We start from the raw sequence: 17936 nt of genomic DNA, 5'->3' as shown, positions 1-17936 counted from the left end.
CTTCAAACTGCTGAAAATACAATATTTTTGGTTAATAGAAAATATTTAAGTGTTTTAGATGGTACAATTTATTTTACACTGCACTTGCTCGTTTAGTCACAAACTGAAATTAGACAAATGTTAGCAACCAGAAAATGGCAAAACAATATCTGCATAGTGCATCTTTTAATAGGTTGCCTACTCAATGTTTTTTTTAAACAAAATAAATACATTGATTCCTGGTTGTGTATGTGAGCATTTTAAATGTGTTTTATTTAGCCTTATTCAAATAAGTGACATTAAGTGTAGTGACTTTAATTAGAGACAGATATTTGTACATCACAGGTAGCCTATTTATTTTAATTGCCTGGAAACCCAACATTGAATTATAGGTAGGCAGAAATGAGCGTTTGAATCTCTACAAGCCAAAATTTTTAATAAAATAGTTTTTACGTACTTTACCGGTTGTCTGTGTGGTTGGTCCTTTTGATGGAAGGAATGTGAGACAATATCCACAGGAAAGTAGAATTACATTCAGATTTCTATCACCTGAAGCGTGCGCAAAACCATGTAAACACGTGCACGAGCTTGGCAAGTAATGCATATATTTTTATCATGTGTGCATACTGGTAAAGTACATTAAAATATAATTTTATTCAACATTCTGGCTTGTAGAGGTCGTGAGTATAAACTTTTCTTGATTCATATGCTAAATTCTGCCCGACCTAGAATGCAATGCAATTCAACGTCAGGGTTCCAGGCAGGTCTTAAGTGCAACACAGAAAGAGTTCAAACTGCACATTATCCCTCCCTAAAAACTTTTTGGAGTTCTCATTCTTCACCCTCTATGAAAATATCCTGCCCATATATGGAAGGTATGAATGTTTCAAGTACATGTATGGAGAAATGTATGAATTGCACAGTTTCTGACCTCCATTAACCTGCCATAATTTCTGACATATGTGGGAAAAGCTTACTTTAATTTTAATTCAAAAGACCACAATCCTTATTGTCCTTGAATTCAGTTTCTCCTTGACACCCTAAAAGTTGACTCATAAGTGGTAATAAATCAGATACCATCACCTGGTAGGACTGTACATTTGAGTCATTTAGCAGACACATCCTTTGGTAAGACAAACCCTAAGAACCATTAAGACTACACTATACCAAAATAGGGTTGATTCAAAGGGTTTTTGTACTAATGATTTTTACCAATATCAATTTGCTACATTATATGACTGGCCACTAATTATTTTTCACAATGCTCACAACCCTGTCAAGTTCCCCTTAGTGTACAAGACTTAAGCAAACCTTTCCAGTATCTTTTCTTCAAATATAAACATATTAGAACAGTGGGAATTCAAGCACAATGACATGAACAAGCTTCAACCAGAAGAACATAGGCAAATCTTCCTTCACATTTCCAAAACAGCCCTCAAGCAATCAAGTCTAAAACCAAAAATATTTTAACAAAGATTACCTCCTAGGATTACCTGAAACACGTTAGCATTTCCATATTGGAAAAAATATTTCAAACTTGTTACATACTGCTTGATTTCAGTTTTGAAAGAACTTGATGTACATTTTTTAAAAGAATGATACTAAGTGGAAAAAATGATACCAAGTTTAAAGAATGATACCAAGTGGAACGAGTCAATGCTTTTGATATATCATGATCACCAGGCAGGCCCCCTGTATGGTTCTGAAAAGAACCTCCCTCCCTCTGAGGACAATATAGAGCAGATTGAAGACATTTTTGTAAAGGAGGTTAATTCATTTCTTGATAAATAAAATCCCTTCAACAGGATCTTAAAAATTATAACGTCCTTTACTTCTTGAGCAGCTGGTCTTTTGGGTTTGCATCAATATTTATCTTCCATGTGCAACAAAAAAAAAAGTGTATATTATATTTACATGATTATTTTTAAACCCAAATATACTCCTAGTTAAGAATGGTGATTAAATTACCCTCTCAAAATGGAACTAAATGGACCATCAATGTAATGGTCCTCATTTCAAAAATACTTAATGTGTACACCATTACGCACAAATATCCATAGCATGTTGTCAGCCATGGCACGACATCACAGAAAGTAGGGGAATGATGATCTTCAATCAATAAGACACACATCATATGTCTACAGTATGCTGATACTTTGAACAGTTAAGCTGAGAAAGGTTTAAGCATGTGGGTGTGTGTGTGTGTTTAATTGCTGTGATCTGAAAGAAGCATAGCATTCTCCAACACTGACAGTCATTCACGCTTGGAACGAGGACCTGACGTGTCCACTATTCAAACACTCTATGAAGTTGATTAACATCATACAATGTTGACTATTCCCACAGCTTATCATTTGGTAAGACCTATATGGTTCTGGCTCTGTGATAAATAGTACACCCAACACCCCTTCAGCTAAACGTACACATACTGTAACTCTTGTTGAATATACCTGGTCTATGGCTGCATATTCAGCCTGTATTCCAATCAATGACTTCAAGGGTGAGTATACTGTTTTACAGGAATGGCTCGGCGATAGCAACTTGTGATATGTTGCCATTTGTTACCACAGCAATGAAGGTGTTCTCCTGGACAGAGTAGCCCACCTCATCCACCCCCCTTTAGTCTCCCCCTTTCCTATGCAAAAGCTAACAGCCAGAAACAGACATGGTAAATTAATCTACAAACATACATACATACATACATACATACATACATACATACATACATACATACATACATACATACAGTAGCTATTTGATAGTCTAAATATTCCAAAGTCCGTGGGAATGTCTCTTTAGGTCATAATCAGGATATCTCCTGTCAACTTGGGCCAAATCTAAGAGAGGAAGAAGATGCAAGAGGTCAAGGCAGCAGAGGTTACTCCCATGACACCACCCCAGCTCCTCCTCCCCCTCTCCTCAGTAGCGGGTGGAGTACCAGTCATTGTCGGTCATCTGGACCAGTTCATTGACCACGTCCAGCAGGTTGTAGTTGTGTTTCTTCAGCAGTCGCTGGTTGAGCGGCCGGTCACCAAAGCCCATCTCCACCAACACCCCCATCATGGTGTCCTGGGTTGCTCCATCCACTGGGGGCTGCAGGAAGGACAGCATACGGTTTAAAATACACCTAGATACTAACTTGACTCTCATAGTCAGTAATGACATGCTAAAGTAGCTGTACGATGGTTGCATTCCAGTTTGATGTCTCAACCGCCATGTTAATATGATATAGAAATATTCTGAGATTGCAAAAAGGATGATCTTGAATGCCATCATTAACAGCACTGCAGGAAGTGAATGGAGGACTGACCTGCACTGGGCCAGGCTGCCCAGTGAACAGAGCCTTGTAGGCGGATGCTGCGACAGACAGGGCTCCTTTCACCAGGCCTCCAGTGATGCCTGGGTGCCTAGAAGGATCAAGACCGACAGAGAGGGCCAGGGATTGAGTCTTACTGACACCATTTTGTTTCTGGCCAGCCAACACTAACATCATTAAATTGACATTCCACTTTAACAATCTCTTTAACAAGAGATCTCGGAAAATATTAGCATCTGAACTGACTGAGTTGCACATCAGGGTCCCACCTAGGGTCTTCGGAGTGGTCTTCTGAGTCACCAGAAGCAGATGGGCTGTCTGGCTGCTTGGAACCTTTCAGACACAACCACAGAGATGACTGATTGGTTATGTTCTGGGATAAGGATATACCGATATGCTCATATGGATAAGTTGTAGAGCTCTAGAGGAGAGTGTATAGAAGGTGCTCTTTGACAAGAATGACTCCAAGCAGACCTCTCCTCCAGTCATTGATCTAGTGCTTAGTACTTGTGTTTGTTAGAACCAAGCAGACATTGTACATTCGATATTACCGCTGAATGATCAGACAGCAAAAAGGCACTGCAGCAAGCAGAAAACATTATTACTGTTAGGGTATTGTCGTCAGTTATGCCCAACTGCCTTCATGTGACGAGCAAAAACGCTTTGTTTCCTTTAGTTGCTGGAACTACTGTTCAGTATGTGACCGTGTGTGTTCCTTACCATCCTCTGACTCTCCCTTCTGGTAGACCTCAGTCCTGTCCAGGGACTCTGCTGCTGCCTCGGTCTGATCATTGCTGTCTAGGCTGAAGACAACACCAACAATATAAGTCTACATTTTGGAACATCTCAGCAATTTAGCACTGTCAAAGTGTGTAATAGCACTGTAAACCTATTTCCAAGCACAGCTGGCCAAAGGTTTCTCACCTGGGTGTAAGAGCTAAGTTGAGCCGAGGGGGTGCCACCACCACAGGGGTTAGGGGCACGGCGTCCAACGTCTGGGAGGTGCACAGCATATCGTTGGCGCTGCTGGAGCCTGAAACAGTCTCTTCTGCTTCATCTTGCTCCCCCTCGGGAGTGGTACGGCCCTGGCTGTCAGGGTCTGTGGGCGTGTCGGGGGCATCTCCAGGCTGTGAGAGGGCGGAGCTGTACATGGACTCTCCCAGCGGGCGGCTGGTGTCGAAGCAGTCAGGGAGGATGATGATGTAATCCTCGGATGAGGCCGAGGAGGAACGGCTGCGGGCTCCCCTGTTCCCCTCTGTCAACTCTCCTTTATCTTCGCCCTTGTCTTTGTCCCCTCTGGCGTCCATGCAGATGCTCTCGATGTCTGACTCCAGTCCCTCATCTGCAAACGGTCAAACTATTTAATTGTTGTTTTTTACCTGACAAGAGGGCCCAGATGAGCTCAAGTGGTATATATCAACCAATCAACTAATTGAAAACAGGTGGAAAAGTTGGGCCAATCACCTGGCATCATCAGCTCTGGTATAGCCAGCTGGGGTGGTGCTAGGGCTGGGGCCACGGGGGATATGTCCCGGGTTTTCTCCGACCTCACCTCCAAACGCTTCTCAACACCTTTCCCTTTAAGAGAAGAGGAGGCGGAGCCACCTTGGGCTGCTGGGCGGACCACTGTGAAGATCAGGGAAAGGCATTTTGGTTACACAATGTTATGGACCTTAATCTGGTATTAACGTAGGCTTCATATGGAACTAATTAATAAAAACTCACCTTTGCTGGGGCAGTTCCCACACAGGGGTGTGTGGTCTGGGGCCTCCTCCAGTGTGAGCGAGCGCATCACCGTCTCACACACAAACTGAGTCCCGCTCATATCCTCCTCTCCCTCCTCCTGGGCTGGAACCCGGCCCCCCTCCGCCCCTGGCACCAGGCCCTGAGACGGCTGGATGCTTGTGACTCCCTGGGCCTGATGGGCCTCTGCTTCCTCCTGGATCAAACGCAGGGTGGGCTTCTCCTGCAGGGGACCGTCATGGGGCAATGGGGATATGCACGGGGTCATATCTGTGTGGAAGAGAGAGAGAGAGAGAGAGAGAGAGAGAGAGAGAGAAATTCAGAAAAAGAGACGGAGAGACCCTAAGTGCAGTCAACTGATTAGGAACACCCTGCAGATTTAGCATGTGAATAGCAATGGAAGGTTTACCTGCCGGGGTGTTGTTGGGCACGCTCTCTAGTTCCTGAACAATGTTGATGTCAAGCAGCTCAAAGGAGAGTAAGTCCTGGGCTGTGAGCAGGTCCACAGAGGGAATGTAGTATTCTCGTTCGCCTTGGTCCACTGACATGAGTGCTTGATCCCTAGAGGCTGCAGCACAAGACTTCCCACCCTTATCTGTGGAGAGGGGGTTCTTCCCCTGTAGAGCACCAGCAGATCAAAACAAATGTTACCCAGACAGAATACACACTTAACTGAAATTACTACCATCTTTTCCAGAGAACTACAGCATTGTATAGCAGTTTGGGGTTGGCCACTGAGAACCAAAGTCAAGAGGGTGGGTGGACTTGCCTGTGGGGTGACGCAGGGTGACACCAGCACGCCATCTGCCATCATGGCTGCAGGGGCCAGGGGGTCCACCACAATGCTGCACCAGACGCGAGGGCCAAACTGCTCCCCACCATGTGCCAGACGCCAGTGGGAGGTGTATGAGCCTTCTAGGGCCGGGGCGCATAGGGCCACGCTTACTACGCCCACCTGACCTGGCTGCAGGAAAGGCACAGCCACCTCACGCCAGCGGTCACCCGACGCCACCGCCAGATTCCCCCACATGAACTTCAGCTGAGAAGGAGATGGGGGTAGAGGGGGGGAACATAACATTGACAGTCTAACTCTCATCGTCATGTCCTCTCTTTCTGCTAAGATTACTGTGGCTGTCAATGGTAACCTCAGATAATGTGCATATCCCAGGTGCATCCTCAGCCCATAATAGTACCTTGGTTTCAGAGCTCCAACTCACGCTGCCAGTGTTTCTCATCTTCCAGTACTTGATGAACCTGGTGCCCGGGCGAAGACGAGTCCCATCAGGCAGGTTCTCGTCCAGGAACAGGGCCGTCATGGCTGGCACCACCAGAGGGCATGGCCGCTTGGGACGCCTGCGGGACAAAGCGCCAAAATACACTATTAATCATCTCTCTCCAAAGCACAACTCTCTCTGTCCTTTCCCTCCATTTGACAGCAGTCTAACTAGAGACAAGACCTGTGCCTCTCACTGATTTGACCTCAAGATATACTGAATACCAAGCCTTGCAAGCAGTATCTACTTTCATCTAATTTTGGTGAACTGTCCCTTTAAGACATACTCCGGGCTGTTGGCCTGGGTGGCCCTGGGTTGGAGCAGGACGGGGGAGGAGCTCCCGTCACCGGCGGCACTCCACTGCAGGCCCCTCCTTTCCATCTTCAGCTGCTTCCTGATCTCCTTTACCTCCGCCTTCAGCTGACGCTTCTCAGCCTTCAGACGCTGCTTCTCCGCCTTCCGGAAGCTCCGGTCCCCTCGCCGGTAGAACCTGGGGACGAGATAGGGAAGGGAAGAGTGCAAGGGTTTCTGATTGGCCATCATAGGACAGATACAGTTCTGACAACTTTCTGATGACAATGATCATTGTAGGATTGAAAATTACAAATACAAACCAACCACCAAAATGGAGAGTAATTTCTCATATCAAACCATAGCAGCCCCCTAAACAAGAATTAATTAACATTGGCACCCCATAAGCATTAAATGAGGTTCCAAAAACAGAATATATGTAACTGTTACACTATGTAATATTTTCCAACCCTGGTCTTACCTGCTGTGGTCTGGGGCTGGTGAGCCATGCTCAGGGATAGAGAGGGGTGTTCTGGCTCTCACCAGGTTGTGGCTGGGGTCATGGGAGAAGCTGCAGGGCTCACACAGTGTGCAGGACGTACACACACTGGGAAAAAGAAACCAGACATTCAGGGAGCGGCACACCAAACAAAGGCCCTTCTGATTATTTTAAACTGATCTTCTTAGGTTTCGCATACTGACGAAATGGAAATGACAACTGCTCGAAGGAATTTGTTTGTTTTGGAGCAACACAATGTATGTTGGAGGCACTAAATTAAAAGTAAGTGGGAGTAGGCTATTTACAAAAACATGTAAGAAATATCTGATTACATTGGTGTTTATTTACCTTTACTCACATTTTAACTAATTCACATTTGTCAATGTCCTCCCTAGTCTCTCTCGAAGCCACCTCTCTTCTCCTCCTCCCCTTCTCACCTGCACTGGTATCCTCCCCCAGCGGTCTGGCCCCGGCAGCTGCTGCAGGCAGGGGTGAAACTAGGACCCCCAGGCAGGGTGGAGGAGGTCACCTCAGGGATCTGGGCCTCAGCCCCAATGGGCTTGTGGATGCAGCACTGGCCTGAGAACTCCCGACAGATCTTCTCCACTGCCTCCCTCACTACTTGGTCTTTGAACTGGATGACAAGAGTTTGGGTTACTGGTTAGCTTTATTTCATCTATAAAATATACACATACAAACATCTACATTTTAAGGTTAAGTGGTATGATTCTAAATAGTACATTCATTGAAGATAAAACTGCAGTAATTTCCAAATCATCTCCTCACCTTCTCCATGTAAGATGTAAACCATGCTGGAGGTGTCTTATCTTCCTCTTTGGTCCCCTTTAGTTCTTTCATGATCACCTTGGAAACCAAAGTAGAAACACATTGGTGAGAAATCAGACAATTAAACCATATTTATTTTAGGACACGCAATGACTTAGTTTGGTCTTTACTTGGATTAAATGATTACCTAATGACACAAAAGCTCATTCAATTTGAAAGAATTCGCTTTATAAAGTAATAGTGCTGAGCAATAAGTACTTCGAGGTCGATTAAATTATAAAAACAACATTAAATACACTATGCATTATGTGGATTGACTGGTATAGCTCTGTCCTTACCATGCCCTGTTCGGGGACAGCAGCCTGGACCTTCCGGCTCACCACCTGAGCCAGGGTTGGGCAGTGCTGTGGGGGACGGAACCCTCTCTTGGGCTCCCCTCCACTGGCCTTGGCCGGCACACGCGTGGGTTGACCCCTGGTCTCATACACATTCATGTGCAGCCGGTTCCCTTGCCTGGATGCACTCTGATGAAATAAACAGAGTAATGATGGTTAATCTATTGATTTGTTACTTGAAGGCGTATTTTGGATCCCGCCTCAGGTAACAGTTCCACTTCACTTGAAAATGTTGTCATCATAAGGCCTAAGCAGGGACAGGAGTCAGATTTAAGTTACCACCTACCTTTAATGCCTCCTCATACTCCACTAGAAGAGGAAAAATATCATTATTGGACATGTTACATTAAACAACTAATATTATGTTTGATACAAAACATAACACAATATTATGTTTGGTGCTTTACTACTCACTTTGGCTGTTTATGGATACCTGAAACACAAAACGGAAAGGTATTGCAACAACATTGTAATAGCATTATATTACCATTCTCAACAAATTAACATTGCTGTAATTCTTTGCTCTCACTCACCTCCTCATTTTCCTCATCAAAATAAGTAACCTGTAGATTACACAGGCCAAAGGACCTTTTCACCTGTAGACAAAAGACACAATCTATAAACCAACCAGTGTATTACATAACTTACCAAGCTGTTTCTCAAACAAAGAACAGGCGCCTCCAAATGACATAAAAGTGATCATTTCAAGGAGAGCCAAAAAGCAATCATGTTATCACGGTTATATTTATGCTATTCCGTAGTATCCCATATTTGCTAATTGAATGAACAATCAGGGCTATGATGTAGCATATGATGCCTGAAAGGAAAATTGACTGGTCTCATTGAAGGCAATGCCATGGCAACATGGAGACACAATGGCAATTTCAATGAGGATGAACTCCGTGACTGGTGACTGGACAGTGGAGTGACAATGGAGTCTGAGCTTGCTGCTGCCAGGAGATTCAGAGGAAAACAGTCTCATAAGCTCTCCTTATTGGAAAACCAACAACTGGCATCCACCATTCACCTTGCACTCACTGAAATTAAGATTTCCCATGTTACTGTGGGAAGAGAGCGAATTCAGCCCACTGCAAGATATTTTATTGGCTTGCTTTGGAAAGTGACATCTTGGCATAAGGGGATGTTGTCAGAGGAGGAGGCTTGGCTCAAATGTTTATTTTGACATCATATGGCTGGGCTGTTAAACCCTGGAGTGAGAGACGGAAGCCTCAAGTGTCATAAGCCAGACTCGCCCTCAAATCAATACCCTTCACATACTGATGTCAAATAGAGTACAGTACTAACACGAACCAAGCTATCATAGGTGAGTAATGTGTTACATTATTGTATTTATGAAAAGGAAATGAGAACCGCAGAGAACTAGCAACATTAACTGTAGCATGCAGTGTAGCCCTCCATCTCAATAGCCTGACTGTTGTCAATAATGTGTCACTGGGGTAAATATGAATTAATCCCAAAATGATGCAACTGAATAATAGATGATAATGGGGCATTTTATTTGTTACCTTTATTTAACTAGGCAAGTCAGTTAAGAACAAATTATTATTTACAATGATGGCCTACCAAAAGGCCTCCTGCGGGGATGGGGCTGGGATTATTTAATTGTTTTATTTTAAAATATAGAACAAAAGACACATCACGACGAGACAACACAACACTACATAAAGAGAGACCTAAGACAACAACATAGCATGGTAGCAACACAACATGACAACATGGTAGCAGCATAAAACAGTACAAACATGATTGGGCACAGACAATAGCACAAAGGGCAAAAAAGTAGAGACAACAATACATCACGCAAAGCAGCCACAAACATTAGTAAGATTGTCCATGAGTAGATAGGTTCTGCTTGTAGTCTATTTTGACAGCCACGGATTCAAGCGCTCATATCAATAATGTCACTGGTCTTCCTTACTGTTGTTGTTACCATTGACATGTCATATGTTATACGGAATGAACTGCAACAACAACAACAAAAACTCACTAAAGCTGGAGACTTACCTCCCTCACTTTAAGCACCAGCTGTCAGAGCAGCTCACAGATCACTGCACCTGTACATAGCCCATCCAATCAACCTCATCCCCATACTGTATTTATCTTGCTCCTTTGCACCCCAGTATCTCCACTTGCACATTCATCTTCTGCACATTCTACCATTCCAGTGTTCAATTGCTATATTGTAATTACTTCGCCACCATGGCCTATTTATTGCCTTACCTCTCTTATCCTACCTCATTTGCACATACTGTATATAGATTTTTCTACTGTATTACTGATTGTATGTTTGTTTATTCCGTGTGTAACTCTGTTGCTGTATGTGTCGAACTGCTTTGCTTTATCTTGGCCAGGTCGCAGTTGCAAATGAGAAGTTGTTCTCAACTACCTGGTTAAATAAAGGTGAAATAAAACATGTTTACTCATCTACGTGGATGCCCTCTGCAGGGCAGGCAACAAATTAATGTCTAATGTATCTTCAGAAAAATGTAGGCCTATTGTAATATATACACTTTTATAAATAGCAGCGCCTCTTATTTTATCATTGATCGATATTATGTTGTTGCGACTGGGATGTTGTAGTACTGATATTCTGTTCGTTTAGATCGCTAGCTACTGTAACTACTAGCTAACGTTAGGCCCTAAATTGTTCAATACTGGATTGTCATAGCTAGAACAATGTTCTCAACTACAGGGTATCAACCATGTATACAACATAAAGCAAATAAGCGGCCGACGATCGATGGTTGATAGCTTTAGTTTCAGTAAAGATATGCCAAGATGAATGCTGCTCTGAAAACACCAGCGTCGTTATAATTGCTTACCATGGCCTCCATTGACTCCCAACTCTTCGTCTCCGAACCTGACAGGAGAAAATTCTTCGCATTCCCCCTGAAATTCACCTTCAAATTGATGTAGAAGTCCATTGCTCCTTGTTTCTATGAATTAAAACATATCAAGGAAAACAAAAATGAATCACTATTGCCGAGATAAATACAGATAGTCTGCCTTTATGGTATGTGACTTATCCGGATGAGGCGTCTTTTCTGTTTACATCATCAGCTATGTAAACACACCCATATGATCACGTGACAGAAACGCATCTTTGAATCAATGTTGCCCAAATATAAACACGGAAACACCGTTAATGTAACACACGGACGTAACTTTTTTTAATCAATATATAATCTTGTATTTTAAAATAATCCACGAGAAAAATAGCTAGTGATACTTTTTTTTGGTCCACGTGGTTGTTTTACGAGTCGCATATTTCTACGTCATAACTTGATTTCGAAGCAGTGTGCGGCAAAAGTAACAACGACCCACTTAAAACCGTTTTTTTGTTGTTTATATCAGCTAATTTGATTTATTTCTAATTATGTCTTCAAAGGGCATTAAGGTAGACAATGACCTCAAAACAAAGGTAATGTTTTCACAATTACTTTGACGCAGAAGTTGAATAATTGAGAATGCTTGCTAGGGAGGTTAGCCTAGCTAGGGAGGTTAGCTACATTTTGCTCATTGCTTATAGTAGCTAGCTACGTTATTAGCATCATATTATTATCATCTATGAATGTTTTATTCGAGAATCTGAGCTCAGTCAAGTGGTGTTTGTTTATCTACCCTGTTAAGACTGGACAGTACCGACTTGTTTGTTTGTGTACAGTATCCCGCACCACGCACGAGGGCTGTCTTTTTCTGCAGAAACTTAGCTAGTACGTTAGTAACCAAATATTTCCCACTTCATCTGCTATAACACTACCAGTTCTTGGAGAGCGATAACATTAGCATATGTACAAAATTAACTAGATAGGTCGCCTGCTAGCTACAGATAAAGACACAACGGAAAAAAAACAGGTGGTAAGAACAGCTGCTTCCATCAAATGGCACGTGGTGTTATTGGACTGTCATTCAACGTGGTTTTTCTATCACATGTCATAAGATGTGTTCGAAAAGAGTTATTATTATTATTTTCTCATAGGTTGACGCCTTCAGAGAGCGGATCACGGGTGAGGTGAGTATCAATATTATGTCAACATGTTCTTATTTTATTTTTTTGATGGTCCTAGTCTTCTATTTCAGAAATTTGACCAACAACCACAAATAACTGTTAGGAGGCATCATGTATATACTGATGCTGGTGCACACGTGACCATTCATTAAAACAAACTTTGTTCTTTACTAGGCTGAAAACCTGGTTGCAGACTTTTTCCCCAAAAAGTTGCTGGAACTTGACAGCTTTCTGAAGGTAATTCATATTCTATTAACAGGGATTGTATTGTTGTACATTTCTTTGTCAAAATAGAATCTAGGTTAATCCAGAGCCCCTTAAGTACTGTCACAGCTGACATGATGTGTTGTCAGCTGTGATGCGTTGTCCTGGCACACAACCTCTCCCTCATCAGCAAGGCAAAGGAGCTGATCATGGACTACATGAAAGGAGGGCCGAGCACGCCTCCATCGACGTGGCTGTAGTGTAGCGGGTTGAGAGCCTGAAGTTCCTGTGTCCATATCACTAATTAACATGGTCCACACTAGAGCTGGGACGATAAACTGAAAATTATCAACACCAATCACAAGAATTTTGCTGATATCAATCACTACAATAAGTAGCCTATACTAGAGAAATTTTAAGTTAAAGACATTTGCTAATATGGGTGATTGTTAATGGGACAGTTGATGGCTACAACCATCAAACCAGTAGTAGATAAAAAATAAAAAATCTGTAGTGCACATTGTTATAACTTATCGTTATTGCATCAATTCAGGCAATTTATTGTGCTGTGGATTTTTGTCCATATCACCCAGCTCTACTCCACACGCCAACACATTTGTGAGAAAGGCATGACAACGCCTCTTCCCCATTTAGGAGGCTGAAAATATTTGGCATGGACCCTCTGATACTCAAAGTTCTACAGCTGCACTATTGAGAGCATCTTGCCTGGCTGCTTCACTGCTTGGTATGGCAACGGCTTGGCATCCGACCGCAAGCACTGGGTCGTACGCACTACCTTTCAGTGTCTTGATACCAGGCGGTGTCAGAGGAAGGCCCTAAAAATTGTCAAGTACTCCAGCCATCCAAGTCAGACTGTTCTCTCAGCTACTGCACGGCAAGCAATACCAATGCACCAAGTCTGGAACCAACAGGACCCTGAACAGATTCTACCACCAAGCCATAAGATTGTTAAATAGTTAACAAAATAGCTACCTGGACTATATGCATTGAACCTTTTGCACTCTCTTTTGACTCATCACATGCTACTGTTTATTATCTATCTTGTTGCCTAGTCACTTTACCCCAACGTATGTACATATCTACCTCAATTACCCCGTACCCCTGCACATTGAGTCAGTATAGCCAAGTTATCGTTACTCATTGTAATCATTCCACGCGATATTATTTTTCAATTTCTCTCTGCATTTTTGGGAAGGGCCCATAAGCATTTCATTGTTAGTCCACACCTGTTATTTACGAAGCATGTGACAAATACTTTGATTTGATTTCTTCATCCTTTCCAGGAGCCCATTCTGAATGTCGCAGACCTGAAAGAGATCCACTCAGAGATAAACATCAAAGTACCAGACCCAATCATTCTCAACAATAGCCATGATGGAGTAGATGTGGTAAGTTCATGGATTCTCATTTGCATCAAATCAGTATCAAAAAAGTGTATACATTCAATACCAAACATGATTTAGTCAATTACATGTTGAATTTTTTTATTTAACTAGGCAATCAGTTAAATAAGATTTATTTTTCTTACAATGGCAGCCTAGTGGGTTTTGCCTTGTTCAGGGGCAAAATGGCAGATTTTTACCTTGTCAGCTCAGGGATTCAATCTAGCAACCTTTTGGTTAGTGGCCCAATGCTCTAACCACTAGACCATCTGCCGTCCCCATGGTTACAGATAACACCTGATTTAGCAAATCAGATCTTGATTGAAGACTATGAAAAGTAGAATCAGGTGTGTTACTGCTTGGCTGGAACAAAGACCTGCAACCACAGTTAGCAAGCATTTGTTTATATTGGCGCTGCCTAACAACTTCATTAGTCTGATCACAAGGGTATGTTCCACATCTGAAAAGAGACTACCCTGAACAAAGTGGAGGATAGCCAACCATAGTAGTCTCTCCCTCACTTTAACATAACACTGTGAAAGAATTTTAATGAGACATAAACAGAATGGCTCATTGACTCTCAGCAGGTCACTGTGCTCAAAACTCTTGACCATTACTGTTCGAGGTAGAAAAATGTGGAATCCCTTTGATCTAGGGAGACCTACCTGTAACAGAAGTAATGCCTATGTTAACCCGAGGTTAATGTTTATAGCAAAATTCCAGAAAATGGAAAATGGAAGATGGACTAGATGATGATAACTGTCAAGGTAAACCCTATTGCCTGTTGTCATGCCATTTAATACTTGCATAGTAAGTCTGATGCCATTGCTGTACTGTAAAATACGCTTGTTGATATCTCTTAATGCCGACTTATGTCAGAACCATTCATCTTCAATACATTTCTTGATAGAAGAGTAGACTACACTTGACTAATTTGCAGTATTCTATATTAGCTAGAAGCTGCTTGGATGTTTGACCTCTCAATCCCACCTCTCTAGATGGCCCCAAGGTGTTTGGCATGCCAGGGGGGATGATAAAGAGCAACGGCCAGCTGGTGGACCTGATCGAAAGAGTCAAGCCAGAAATAAGAACCCTCATAGAGAAATGCAACACAGTATGTACCCACAAACACAGCCATTTTTCTTTGAAGGATTTAGTTGATTGCTTTTTGAGGGCTCTCCCACTCTGAATTGCTTAGTGGAGATCTACTGTTAAGAAATGACTGTCTCATCTGTATGTCTCTCACTCTCAGGTCAAAATGTGGGTCCAGCTCTTAATCCCCAGAATAGAGGATGGTAACAACTTTGGTGTATCCATCCAGGTATTATACTTTCCCATCAGTATGAGTGCAGAGACATTCACATGTCTAGCTTCTGGTCTACTTTTCCGAACATTAACATATCTCCAACACTAGGGGGCAGTACTTGCACTCTTGCTTTTCTGTCAGATGATGCTGGCCTTGTTGTTTCTGTTTACAGGAGGAAACTGTTGCTGAGCTCAGGACTGTGGAAGGAGAGGCAGCCTCTTACCTGGACCAAATTTCCAGGTATGCCACAGTATACACTACCGTGTGTTTTTATTTACTTCACAAAAATCCCTTATGAATCTAAAATGGTTGCTTGGACTGTCTCATACATTTGTTTTCAACAGGTATTACATCACCAGAGCGAAGCTAGTCTCAAAAATTACAAAGTACCCTCATGTGGTAAGTGTTAACTGCATACTGTTTACATCCACATCCAATCTGCTGCCCTGAGTCCTCTCGTTGTTGACCATCCGTCTGTCTGCAGGAGGACTACCAGCGCACGGTGACTGAAATAGACGAGAAGGAGTACATCAGCCTCAAGATCATTGTGTCAGAGCTGAGGAATCAATATGTGAGCAATACATGCACACTGTTCTGGCTCTGTTCAACCAAGTATCAACCTTATGTTGTTAGCCTGTCATGTTCTGGTGCAGATATTTGTTTACCGTAATAACCAAACCCCCATCTGCTTGCAGGTGACATTACATGACATGATCCTGAAAAACATAGAGAAGATCAAGAGGCCACGAAGCAGCAACAATGAAGCCCTCTACTGAACACTCCACTTATCCTCTTCTCACCAACTCCTAGTAACAGCCACATTGGCAGCATTTAGATATAGATTTTTCCACTAATTAGTCTTTTGACCAATCAGATAAGCTTTGAATAGATATGATGTGATTGGTCAAAAGACCAATTCATTAGTGGAACAAAGCTCCAAATTGGGTTGCCTGTATGAATGCAGCCATTGACTGTAACGGGGGCTTTGTTCTGGACTATTATCAATTCCCTCAAGGTGGACTTTGAAATGACCTCCTTAGACATGTTCTGAAACATCCATGTTTCCAGGACTTGTGAGAAGGTTGTACCTTGATTATGGATTTTTCTCCATGTCGACCAATCAAGCGGGCTTGAACTGAACTCAAACATGGCCGGCCTCCACAAAGTTGGTAAGGTGGTCAGATGAAACTTTTTGTGTCCATGTCTGTGTGCTTGTAGTGTATATGTCTTGTCTGGAAACCGTCATGAGAGTTTCACGGGTATACTTTGTCTGTTTTATCTTTAGTTTTGTTTTTAAGGAATTATTTTTAGGATTCTGAAGTGCTTGGTGGTAACTAAAATTAGCGGTATGTGAGATTGTCAAGGTGAGTGTGTGGGAATGCTCAGTCTGCATTTTAGTTGTAGTGTAGCTTGCAGTCCTGTCAGTTATTTTTATTTTGTTTTACTTAAGGGACTACTCACAAGTACATTGTGAAGGACTATGTTCTGTTTCCAGCACAATATGTAATGCCCATCCACTCCCACTCTGATCTTGGGAGTTTCAATTGTGTTAAAAGCCAGATCTGTAATTTTCTCACATCCAGATGCTACGTGATGAGAGAAGTGTCTTTACTGTATCTCTCCCTTAATTGTAATTTTGTTTTAAGAATAAATATTTTTACTTAATACATCCTTGAGAGAATGACATGGTTTCTCACCTGTTGTATATGCGGAAACTGTTGTCATGTCTCAAAGAGCTTGTGTATTTGAATTCAAGCCTTGCTGTGAAAATTATTAACCTCAGAATGAGGGGGCAAAATACTTCATCGCTAGGTTTCTATCTAATTTGCAACAGATTCATACAAATGTGATCAAATCTGCATTAAAAAAAGCCTTTCCCCACCAGAAGTGTTTCCATCAGACACTTTTTGTGTGGATAAAATGTGGCGTGTGATCAAGTTTTATGTACTGAATAAAGGTCCATGCGTTTCCATGGCATTTTCCGCTCTACCTATAGTTTTGTCACGCAGTGTTGCGATAAATTTCGAATTTGCCCAATTTGGTTCGCATGGTCTCTAGACAAGTTTGCTGATAGTGTACACTGGATAGGTTAGGTTATATGATAACAAGAATTTGTTAATTGGCAGTTAAGCACGGATCATGTCACTAGCACACAACATGCAAATCTACCTCAACGTGATGATTATTCTATCAAATTGCGTAAGAAATCATTTCCACCGCAATTTGTCGCACAATTAATTTTACCGACACAGAGCCCACCATGTCGTACAAAGAAATTGTAAACATTTACAAAATTATAAGGACACATCCTGTTTCTATCACACTTGTCGTGATGTATTTTTATACGGCAAGCCTTTCCTCACATAAAAACTGTTGATGGATACATGGTTATAGGGTAACTTTAATCTACTACAGCGGTATTCAACTCAATTACCCTAAGAGGTCTGGAGCCTGCTGGTTTTCTGTTCTACTTGATCATTAACTGCACCCACCTGGTGTCCCAGGTCTAAATCGGTCCATGATTAGAGGGGAACAATGGAAGAAAATGAAAAAAATAATTGGCATTGGCTTCGAGGTCCAGGTTTGAGTTTGAGGGCACTACACTATGCACTCGAGTAGTGGTGGTATAGAGATAGGGAAGTGCACCCAAGAGGTAATGTATAACAGGCTAAATAATGGGAAATAATCTAGAATTGGCTGCTGGTTGGTC

General features: G+C 42.3%; 2 protein-coding genes across 3 annotated transcripts; one reads left to right on the top strand and one right to left on the bottom strand.

The window, feature by feature from the left end:
* Nucleotides 1-222: 222 nt before the first annotated feature.
* nbr1b (NBR1 autophagy cargo receptor b) lies at nucleotides 223-11376 on the bottom strand. Of its 2 annotated transcripts, none has more exons than XM_024433357.2 (19): nucleotides 11127-11376; nucleotides 8817-8879; nucleotides 8698-8716; nucleotides 8570-8592; nucleotides 8227-8412; nucleotides 7889-7966; nucleotides 7540-7736; nucleotides 7085-7210; nucleotides 6599-6802; nucleotides 6232-6391; nucleotides 5808-6077; nucleotides 5448-5655; nucleotides 5021-5308; nucleotides 4760-4921; nucleotides 4220-4637; nucleotides 4016-4098; nucleotides 3565-3628; nucleotides 3290-3386; nucleotides 223-3072 (listed from the first exon to the last, which is right to left on the bottom strand). In XM_024433357.2, exons 1-19 carry the CDS (start codon nucleotides 11226-11228, stop codon nucleotides 2899-2901), a joined length of 2922 nt encoding a protein of 973 aa, XP_024289125.1. In that variant the 5' UTR covers nucleotides 11229-11376; the 3' UTR covers nucleotides 223-2898. The 2 variants fall into 2 exon arrangements, 1 of the variants encoding a protein (XP_024289125.1); XR_002954777.2 differs by having other exon boundaries at nucleotides 2933-3072; nucleotides 3542-3628.
* Nucleotides 11377-11427: 51 nt separating this feature from the next.
* On the top strand, nucleotides 11428-16895 carry LOC112258783 (proteasome activator complex subunit 3). The gene is made up of 11 exons (XM_024433358.2): nucleotides 11428-11725; nucleotides 12284-12316; nucleotides 12488-12550; nucleotides 13822-13926; nucleotides 14633-14687; nucleotides 14919-15034; nucleotides 15173-15241; nucleotides 15399-15466; nucleotides 15571-15625; nucleotides 15711-15797; nucleotides 15922-16895. The coding sequence occupies exons 1-11, from the start codon at nucleotides 11681-11683 to the stop codon at nucleotides 16000-16002; spliced, it is 777 nt and encodes a 258-aa protein (XP_024289126.1). The 5' UTR covers nucleotides 11428-11680; the 3' UTR covers nucleotides 16003-16895.
* The last annotated feature ends 1041 nt before the right edge of the window (nucleotides 16896-17936 follow it).

The sequence above is a fragment of the Oncorhynchus tshawytscha genome, linkage group LG09 (assembly GCF_018296145.1).
Source record: "Oncorhynchus tshawytscha isolate Ot180627B linkage group LG09, Otsh_v2.0, whole genome shotgun sequence".
Lineage (NCBI taxonomy): Eukaryota > Metazoa > Chordata > Actinopteri > Salmoniformes > Salmonidae > Oncorhynchus > Oncorhynchus tshawytscha.
This window is presented reverse-complemented; position numbering and strand designations above follow the sequence as displayed.